The sequence below is a fragment of the Dermacentor variabilis genome, chromosome 9 (assembly GCF_050947875.1).
Source record: "Dermacentor variabilis isolate Ectoservices chromosome 9, ASM5094787v1, whole genome shotgun sequence".
Lineage (NCBI taxonomy): Eukaryota > Metazoa > Arthropoda > Arachnida > Ixodida > Ixodidae > Dermacentor > Dermacentor variabilis.
The window spans coordinates 134676705-134687180 of record NC_134576.1 but is presented as its reverse complement, the minus strand read 5'-3'; the positions used below and the strand labels follow the sequence as shown (position 1 = coordinate 134687180).

At 50.4% G+C, this 10476-nt stretch overlaps 1 protein-coding gene across 1 annotated transcript; it reads right to left on the bottom strand.

Annotated features, from left to right (window-relative positions):
• Positions 1-693: 693 nt before the first annotated feature.
• On the bottom strand, positions 694-5853 carry LOC142557601 (uncharacterized). The gene has a single exon (XM_075669555.1). It carries the CDS (start codon positions 5518-5520, stop codon positions 4255-4257), a length of 1266 nt encoding a protein of 421 aa, XP_075525670.1. The 5' UTR covers positions 5521-5853; the 3' UTR covers positions 694-4254.
• Between the last annotated feature and the right edge of the window lie 4623 nt (positions 5854-10476).

Genomic DNA, 10476 nt, shown 5'->3' with positions numbered 1-10476 from the left:
GGGGATGCTTTTGTTCCTACGGTTGGTTTGGCGCAGTCTTGGCGCTACTTCCAGCTAAAGCGACGTTTTGGAGCAGTGTGGCGCAAATGCCCCACCCACGCCTATCGGCTGCCACCATCACGATCCGTTCGTTATATATTACTTTTTTAACCACAGCACCAACATGATGGCTAACTACAACCTAAGGGAGCATGACTAAGATGTACTACATTATCAGCGATCAAGCGCCAGCAGTACACTATGAAAGATGACTCCTAGCATGCTACACAAACGTTAGCGCTTACGTTAGTACACGGCCGACGACAGTCTGAAGTGCCCTTTGAAAATCAACCGAGCAAACGAAATCGATCTAATCGGGTCTACGCAGCTGCGATTGAGTCAGTGCTGCTGCACGTCACAACCCTTCAGGTTAAAGTGCGTTCCGCTCTCCTTAAACCGGCGTCCTAGCGCACGCTAGGCCAATAATTTCACGAACCGTTTCAACGTGAAACGAGTGCGTACGGCCTGAAAAATAAAATGGTATTGAAGGACTCGGGTGCGTGTATGCTTGCTTCAAGTGGGCCGTGATGCTGCGCCTGAGAGGCAGGATAGTGCTACATTCGTAACGGCCAGTAAGGACAATGTGGGCAGCTTTACATAGTTTATAGATCATCTGCAGACGACACCGAAAGGAACAGACGACACAAGAAGAGCTCTTGATGGCACAATGCATTTATTCGATGCTTTCGTAAAAATAAAAAAAAAACTTCACTATCGTACAAACTTGCATCGTGATGCCCTTGCATTTTTTTTTGACATTTTTTTTCTCTTCTCTTATTAAAATGTACAAATATACTTTCATATATCATCTATGCGCTGCGAAGATATATTTATAATATATAATATAATTATTATATATACTATTTACACTCATGTGGAAGGCCAGAACGTAGGGTCACAGTCTGCCCCAGCGCCTGACTTCTAAAAGTATGTTCTGTGGACTTTCACAAGACGAAGTACGAACACTTGCGCACACGTTCACAGTTTCTTGAACAAAGGGCAAAACAAAAATGCAACACGGCGAAACGTTCAGTCCAGACGACAACGCACGAAGCTTAAAAAAAAAAAAAAACGTAAAGCTAGATTGCCGAACAAACACTTCATGAGCTGCTTTGCACAAAATGGAAGGAAAGAAAAAAAAACTATCCAACAACACATACGCGGTGCGTATGAAACCAACACTGACTCACGCACAGAGAACGAAAATCACAACTGCGAAAAGAAACATAACGGAATGAAGAACAGACTTCAGGAACAACACAAAGAGAAACTTCTCTGCATTTTTTTATAACATTTTCATAATTGTTCGATAACATAATGACAAGTACTCTGCCATATCTGTGAAATCTTATCGACGATAGAACGGAGTTAAATATAACGTCTGGAACAAACAAAAAGAAAACGCAAACGGTAGTTACCAGAACGCTGTCGGAGTAGAACTATTAACACATATGAAAAACACTTTACTCAGACACGCGACACGGAACTTGTTCTTTACCGCTAATGGTTTACAGAAACCTAAAATACGAACGTGACTGTAGCGTAGACGAAGTGGGAAAACATAACGCGGACAAATAAACCGACACGTTGCCAGCATCGTTCAAAAGCGCACGGCCACAACAAACGTTACTTCTATATTTTTTTTAAGGAAGAAAAAATAACTGCAAGGAAACGTCGGCAGTGTTACAGGAGTTGTCCCGACGTGTCCATGCGAAATACTTTTTTTTTGCTTTTCTAGTTAATACAAATGCTTTTCTTTGAGTAAACAAGGCAAGATTCCTTCGTAAATGCTTTACAAGCACTGAGTAACAGAGAAATTACACTTAATACGATTACAAACGCACCAGCTAGATGACACACCTTGCTCGCAGAGTTGCTCTTACCACTCTAGTGATAGGAATGGTGTAACGCAGGAAAAAAAAAGCGAAACACTGCTACTGTTACAAATGAATGCAAAAAAAAAACGCTCATTAAGTTCGAAAGCTAATGCCCACTGATAAGTACACGCACACAACACTACGCTGCGTATGCGATACACGAAAAAAAAATAATAATCATAATCCAGCCGGTACAAAATAACGGAAAGTAGCCCAGCCAACAAAAGTACGGGTCCACGCGCCGATGAGATAGCCCAAAAGACACCGCGACGACTATGGGTGCAATTGGTGTGATAAGGACGGGGACTATCACGTGATCAATACGCACAGATGATTAAATGGGTTCCACTTGTTGACAGGGCCCAATATCAAGAGAGAAACCCTGGTAATAGAATGAAGAGAAAAAAAGCGCTTAAGAGATGATCGTAGTTGCTTTCGGAATGGTTTTTTATATATATATAGCCAAGGACACTTCACTAACTCTTGGAAGAATTATATGCCGAAGCGTTTCCATACCAACGGACATTTGTTATAGCTTTCAGCGTCAGAAACAACGCGGAGTGACTTTTTGGTCCAGCCGACTGTCGCGTGAAAGTCGGATGAGAAGACGCAAGCGAGTCAGAAAAGAGACGCAATATTTAGAAACACGTTCTGCTGCGTTCTCTCGTTTTTCACTTTTCACAGCTGACTCGGCAAAAATGATCTGGCGTGTCTGCGCCAGAGCCGACATTGTAGCCACCGACTCCAGTTTAACGCCACCTGAGCCGTTCAACCAAACTTTTCCCGAGACAAAATATCTACACACAAGAGGTTCACGAAAGCTTCCTTAGAAGCGGGGCCCCTGTACCACCACTTAGTAACGCTTTCTCGAGAGGACATTTCACTCCCAGAAGCATACCAGATACGAAAATTGCGGAAAAGGAACTTGGCAATAAATGACCAGCACTTCGAGAGAGGACAGCCTGATGCACCTCTGTGGACATTGTCGTTTCCCCAACGACTGCGAAAAAAAAAAAAAAAAAAAACGCTACGCCGCGTTTTATTCGCGTGTGTATTTTGCCCTATGGTAGTGAACTGAAAAACGACTAGCGCGGATAAGTAACGCGCCCTGATGTACTCTAGACTTGATTAAACGCCACGACGACGTCGATTGTTAGAGAACACGGCCATGATGGGCGTACTAAGAAAGCAGGCGACACTGTCGCGAGTAAATAATATCCGGCGGAGGTGTTTTACGGACAGGTTCAAGGAGAGGGGAAAAAAAATAACAGAAACGGCTTCAAACGAAAAGGGAGGTGGCTGTTAACGTCTGCCCGGCAGTTGGTTTGGAAGAAAACGCCGTCGCGAACAGGCGCTCGCAGGTGGCAAATCCGTCACGGTACCTAGCCAAGCCACCAGCTGCCCTGCTCGACGTCCCAACGAACCAAGCGCCTGCTGCGTACGCTGTCACACGACGACTCCGCGTAGAAAGTACGCACCACCAAAAAAAAAAAAAGGAGAACGTGGAAACGCGAGAAAGACGAAAAAAAAAAAAATGGGACAGGCTGGTTGTTGGTAGGAGGGGGGTTTGAGGAGGTGAGATCATTGCTACTCTAGCGCAACTAAACGCGGGCGCCAGCGCTTCGAGTTGAGGGCCGAGACGACCGGAGAGAGGATTCTATTTCTTTTTTCTGGCCTTTTTATTGTTTTATCTCCTTGCGAGGTCGCGAGCGACGAAATGGGAGTGAGGCCAAGGGGGGACTCGAAGAGAAAAAGAAAGGGTTGCCGGAAACGCAAGCATCGAGGAAACGGCAGCCAGGAAAGACAAGAGGGGAAAAAAAATGGAAAGCGAGTGACGACATCCCGGCAACACGGAATTAAAGCGAGAAAGAGAAGAGAGGAAAAAAAAAATGGAACACGTGCTCGGCAATGTAAGCGTGTTTCGACAGCGGTATTTTCAGAGAACGCGCGGAAAAGTATGTGCTAGCTAGGGCAAGCCCCCACGTGCAAGCCCGCCGAATATGCGATAGTGAAGCCGAAAAGCATGCGTTTCCGACGCGTTGGACACTTCAGATAAAGAACAATCATTGTAGGCGAGGGACAGGGAAGGAGCTTTCGACAAGAAACGAGCGAAACGAAAAGATGGATCGAGTTTTTTTTTCCCGGGATATAGACAGGACTTCACGCTGACAATCTATAAAGACATTGCGAAGGGAAACGTGAACGCACACAGCGACGCGATAAAACCTTCGAAAAGGGGTGTGGGAAACAATTCGTGAAAGAGAAGCTACAAGGATGAGTTTGTGAGGAGTGACACACATACGGGATATCGAAATGGGTGCCCGTCGTCTTTTTTTTTTCAGCAGATGCCCGGCGACAGACTGTTTTCCAGCCATCCGACGCCCAGTATGTCGGAGACCTCGGGCGTGAGGTCGGGAAACTGGAAGTGGGTGGCCGAGCTGGAACTGGCACTATCCATAGCGTCCATGTCGCTCAGCGACGTGTTCATGACGAAGGCGTTGAGTTCCTGAGCGCCCCAGGTGGAGGCGAGATCGAACACCTCCGTGATGTGGTCGAGATCGGCGAGTTGCGTCGACGTGTCCGCGAATCGCTGCTGCTGCGGCTGCTGGCTCGAGTGGACGGACGACGAAGACGACGAGGAGGAGGAGGACGTCGTTGAGGACGAGCAAGAGGACGTCGTGCTCGAGGCCGAAGGCGAGACAGCGGCCGCGGATGCGCCTATGAGCTCGGCGATCGAAGGCTTTACGTCGACGACCATGTCTTCGTAGAGCGACACGTTGGTGCTCTCGGGAGACGCCGGCTCCTCGGCCGATGGCGAGCACGGCACCTTGGCAGGCGGCGTGAGCTGACCCGTGGCGATGGGCACGTGCTTGCTGCGGCTGATGCTTTTCTTGAACTTGTCGTCGATGGTGAGCTTCAGCTTCAGCCGCGGGTTGCCGCCGTTCACCGTCGCCACCGATGCGACCTGAACGCACGACTTTTTGGACGACTTGTGGTGGTGATGGTGGCTGCTGCTGTGGTGGTGATGATGACTGGAAGACTTGTGATGGTGGCTGTGGTGGTGATGGTGCGAGGAGCTCTTGTGGTGGTGGTGGTGCGACTTGGAGGACGGCGCCGCGATTGTGGCCACCTTGGCCACGGCCGGGTGGTGGGAGACTTTGGCGGGAGCCGCCGCTGCGGCCGCGCGTTCGGGCGCCTTCACGGCGGTCGCGGTGGCGCCGCCAGCCTTGACCTTCTTGCGCGGCCGATACTTGTAGTCCGGGTACTCCTGCATGTGCAGCAGCCGCAGCCGCTCGGCCTCCTCGATGTACGGCTTGCGCTCCTGATCGGTGAGCATCTTCCAGCGCATTCCCAGCCGTTTGCTGATCTCGGCGTTGTGCATGTCGGGCTGCTGCTCGCAGATCTTGCGCCGCTCGATCTGGCTCCACACCATGAACGCGTTCATGGGGCGCTTGATGTGGTTCGTCACCTTCTTGCACTGCGTCGCGTCCGTGTACGGCGTCGGCGAGTTCACGTCCACCTTCAGAGAGCCGAACGGCTGCGCGCAGCGTCGTTTCTGCTCCATCGTATCCGCGTCCACACTACCCGAGCTGTGGGGCACCATCCCTGCCGACGCGCTCACACGGCACACATCAACAGCGGCGAAGAGCGCGGAGCACCACGTGCGACCAACGAAACCACGCCGATGATCGTCTCGATGCTTGCGGTAATCCGAGGGCCGACGACGTTATCCGTTCGCGATGCCTGCACCGAGAAGTGGGAACTGGTCAACAGACGGGGCGGGCCAACGCGAGGCGCCGTGTAGCTTCGGTAATCCACGAGGACTGAGGTGTAGCGCGCGCCAGCGGCTCAACGGTCAAACTCGCTTCCGACACGTGCAAATGTGTCAAACTGCTTCGCGCGCGCTAGCCAGGGACCAAATGAGCGTGCGAGTGGGCAACTGCCGTCGCTTTTATCGACGCGCGCTCCGGATGTGACGTGCTAGAGGCGCGGACCAATCGCGACGCGGGGTGATCGCCCCCAGCCAAGGTTGAACACTCCCGCGACGAAAGTTGCCTGTCAAGGTGCGCCACCCAGAGGCGGCGACGGAAACTAACACGGCGCGGCGGTTGAAAGCCGCGCAGAAGGCAGCAGAAACAGCAGCAGGCGGCTGCGTGCGCGCGGCGCGCGTGCGAGCGACCGTCGCCGTCTGTTTCGCGCACCGCGATACGTACGTACTCTTCAGCGCAATGCTCGGAAACGCCGCGTTGCTGGATTACTTAGCGAAATATTGGAGTGTTCGCAGAGCCATTAGTATAGTAGCTGAGCGTTGTGTTTACGATTGCTGCTGATTATATTTAAAAAGAAATTACTACCTTTTCTAAACGAAACTATGAAAGGTCGAGAGCGGCCATTGCGCGTTATTCAGGAGATTTTTGGTTCTTCGCGCATTGAGTCAGTGACAGTGCTGGATCTAAATTTTTTTGTTTTGCTTTAAAATAAGAAACTTCTTAGTCCTATCACATGAGAAGATAACCACAGGCCCCCGACGTATGAAGAGGTGGCATGTGTCGGTCGTTTCCGAGTTTTAACGGTTTCCGAGTCGTAGCATCGCTTATGTAGCCAGCAGTTAACAAACGTCACAGATGTATGACGAATAATCCAGCAAACTTCCATTTCCTCGATCCTAGAGTCACAAAAGTATTGTATTTTTTTTTTAAATGTTCTTAGAAGACTTTGGCAATATTGGCGCGCAGTTTGGTCATAATCACGAACTTCAAAGAGCTCGTGCGTGTCGCGTGATACGTGAGGCGGCGCTTTGGAACCTCAGCAATCGCATCTGATCACGCGTAGGCCAGCGCTCGGGCTTTACTGCTAGGCGTTATGAGCTTTACGTGCTACTGCGGGCGCACACCATGCAGTCTACGCAACGGCTCCATTTCGCTTTCTTGCTCAATCGCATCGCGAAGGCGAGTGATCAAGAGAGTGACGGGTAGCCATTTCGATATCATTCGCTTCTCCCACGACGATTCTCGTGCCGGTGTCTCACGGGAAACTTTCGATGGGGATCGAATTTCTCTGTCGTGATTGGCTGCATAGGGCAAGCTGCGAAAGGGAGCCAATGCGATCGAGATACGATCCAGATTTAGCTCTATCGCAATCGAAGGTGACCCGTGTGGCAAGGGTACGAATACTGAGCCCGTTCGAAAGCGCTTCCCCCTGCCTCTTACGCAAAGCTTATTCGCAGTGGACGACGATTACCAACACCGCCTTGTACTGCGTCAACTCGGCGTAGCGGAGTTCAGGCACCGGAAAGAAGAGAGCCGAGCCGGCGTTTCGTAGCGCGTACCAACCGCCAATGGCGCGGGTCAGAAAACGAGCACTGGTGCGCGGCTTGACTCAGGGGAGCCAGCTTTTTTCTCGCTGGGAAAACGTCCAGGCCGCGCGCCGCTTTTCGACGCGCTTGCTTTGCTTGTGTGCCCCGACAGAGAGAGAATATAGGAGAGGGGGGGGGGGGGGGGTGTTCCGGGAAAAAAAGAACACAAGCGGCAAAAAGGCAAGAACGGAAGGTTCTAGGGGTGGCGAGAGAGGAACGGACGCGCCCGCCTGCCTGCCCGCCCGAGGAGCCAGCGGCCTCCAAACAAGTTCGCTGGAAAACAGTCATTCTCTTTGCCGCCGCAGCGCAGGGGCCAGTGACTGACTCTTCGCCTCTCGTTTCTGCGGCGGCGGCGCCGGGGCGATGGCTGGGCTCTGAAAATGCGCGCTCGCCGCAGCTGACGTCGCTCGCTTCGACCCCCCCCCCCCCCACGTCACTTGCCGACGAGATATGTCGGCTCGAGCCTTCTAGGTGTCTTTCCTGCTTGCGTTAGTTTGCGTACTTAAAACTGCTAGCAGATACTTCCACACATGCTTTGGGATTGTACACAACAATACCCCGACACTGACCCCACTTCGAGATGGCACGCTGCCCTGCGTAGCTCCAACCTTGACGACCAACTCTGGGCGACCCAGCAGGCATGCGAGCCGGCGAAGAGGAAACACCTCGACGTCCCCAAGTGGGAGGCCTGGGCCCAACCACCACCTCTTGCTGGTTTCAATAAAGTTTATTCAGTCAGTCAAAACTACTAGAGGCAAATTCGTCGCTGCGATCGTTCAGTTACCGTGGACATTGTAGTCTCGGAGAGTTTCCGGTTCAAATTGCTAGCGACAGTGGCCTACTGGGGCTGCGTAGTTCGGCGAGCATGGAGAATGACCACATGAAAGAATGAAATAAACTAGCAAATTAATTAAAGATTACAGAAAACTCTAACCAAAATGTACTATAATTTTGAGGACCCGGCGTTTCGCAGTCCGACCGGCTCCTTCTTTGGTGGTGAGATGGCGTGAGGCATCTTTCATTTTTATATTTTTATATATTTTTTCTAAAGCTTTGACAGGCAGGCGGACATTTTTCGCAATCCCCGAGAGACTAAAAACTTCGTGGAAAGAATTCGTCAACACAAGAATGACTTTTGCCGCCTTAACGAAGAACGGTGGCAGAACATTGTGATTTTTCTGACGCCCAGTTTAGCCCCCATGGCGCCATCGTTTTGGAGAGAGAAAACAACCACCGGCGGTAGCTCCTAGTGGAATCCTGGCGCATCCAAAAGACGTCATATAACATCAATAGTTCGACAGGAACACTTCCGCCGCTTACTTTCAAGTATGCGAAAAATGCCCGCGTGATTGGCAAAACGTTAAAAAAAATAACGAATATCAGTACTGCCACGCCTCACACCATCTCACGCCTGAAGAAGGAGCCGCTCGGGTTACGAAACATCGGGTAATTTTTAACATTAAAACAAACTTTGGTTGGAGTTTGCTCTTTAAGTTAGTTGTCCCCAACCAGGCGGATATCAGCCGAATGCTTACCATTGAAACTAGGAGTGAGCGGTACGTCACAACACCAGCCTTGGCGAGCGAAGCCGTTGTGATACCGTTCGCTTATTCAACCCCCTTGCATTAACGGCCCAACACATGGCCTCTGAGACTCGGCGTACTGGCCCGGAATGTTTTGTTTCCCGGTAGTCTTTAATCAAGGCGCATTTGTTCGGGCTCTGCCTGCAGTGTGCCAGCACTAAATCCCACCGCGCACTCTGACGTGTCGCTCACGTGTTGGGCCGATATGTTAGGCCGAATAGGATCCGAAACGTCGGGCTAATAAAATTAACTCATTTGGCTGGAGTCAGTCTGAAAGTCCTAATCAGTTTTCCAACCAGACAGGCAATTCTGTCGAGATGTTTAGCTTCAAGTCTGGTTTCAATCTTGTCGCACGGTGCTCCCTCCGAATTCTTTCCTTCCTCCGCGGGAACGACATATTTACCTGAAACCGTCCTTCCGTCTCTGTAACTTTCCAAGTTTATCATTTTCAACAGAATATTACGTTATAAGTGCCACAAATCGCAATGACTTTGCGCGTGGGCAGAGTCTTGTTGCCCCCATGCGTTGGGATTTTTCTTGTAGGAATGTCTGTGAGGTTCAGGGATAAAGTATTTTGAAATTCGCGGCTACCTGTATTGTCTATAACCAAAGCTGCAAGAGAGAACTATGGCGCTGCGGCAGGTCAGGCACCATAGATAAGAGTGTACTACTACATAAACCGTGAGTATTACAAGGGTTTGTCAAGATATTCGTGCTTGAGGCTTTAAATGGCTCCTATGACGTTATCTAGTACGCTTTGTTTCCAAATTTCCGAGGAATAATTATTTTTCTAAATGCACGAAGCAATAAGTTCCTGCGAACACGTGCCATCATTGTGAACTGTTGCATTTACAACGTAATATTTCTTCGGAAGTGATCAATCGCGATTGTAGAGGGCTCGGGCCGCATAGTGAGCTTCGTTATATTGAACTTTTATCCTGGATAGACGGGGCACGTTATAAGCGGGTTTTCGGCCGATAATGTATCGCATGCTCTCGACGTTTTTTCTAAGAATACGCATCTCTCTAGTATGTGAGTTGCGAAAGTGCTTCAAACGAGGGACCGTGACGAATGTCGGCTGCGCCGCGATACTTGCTGTTCCCGTAGAGACCGCTATAGTGCCAGAGCTCCCTGTAGTAATTTTCGTCAGAAAACTCTACGGACGTGAGCGTGGCCTCCGTGATCGGCTGGCGCGCACGAAGTCGTATCTTGGAGGCCATCCATGTGGCAGTCGAATCGCCAACACACGCGCGGCCACCATTTACGGCGCGTTGGGTTGAAATGCCTGTCTTCATGGCGTCGCTCTTCGACGACGGTGCCGGCGGGAGAAGGAAATAATGTTGGCGATGATGGCAGGAGAAAAAAAAAAACAAGAATCGGCGTTACTGTGTGTTGCACACGGATTCGAAGAAAGAACGAGATACTTCGCTGAACCAGAGCGTTTCCTTTCGTTGATTTCTCCGCGGCTTTATTGGAAGGCGCTGCGTACCACACAATGGCTACTTAGTAGGCGGGCAGCAGAAAGCCAAGAACATTCTAGATCGCTCAGGGTCCGCAAATCTTTTTTTTTTTTTCCTGAAGTTTGAAGAAGGGATCCGGGAGAGGGGCGATTCCTTTTTGT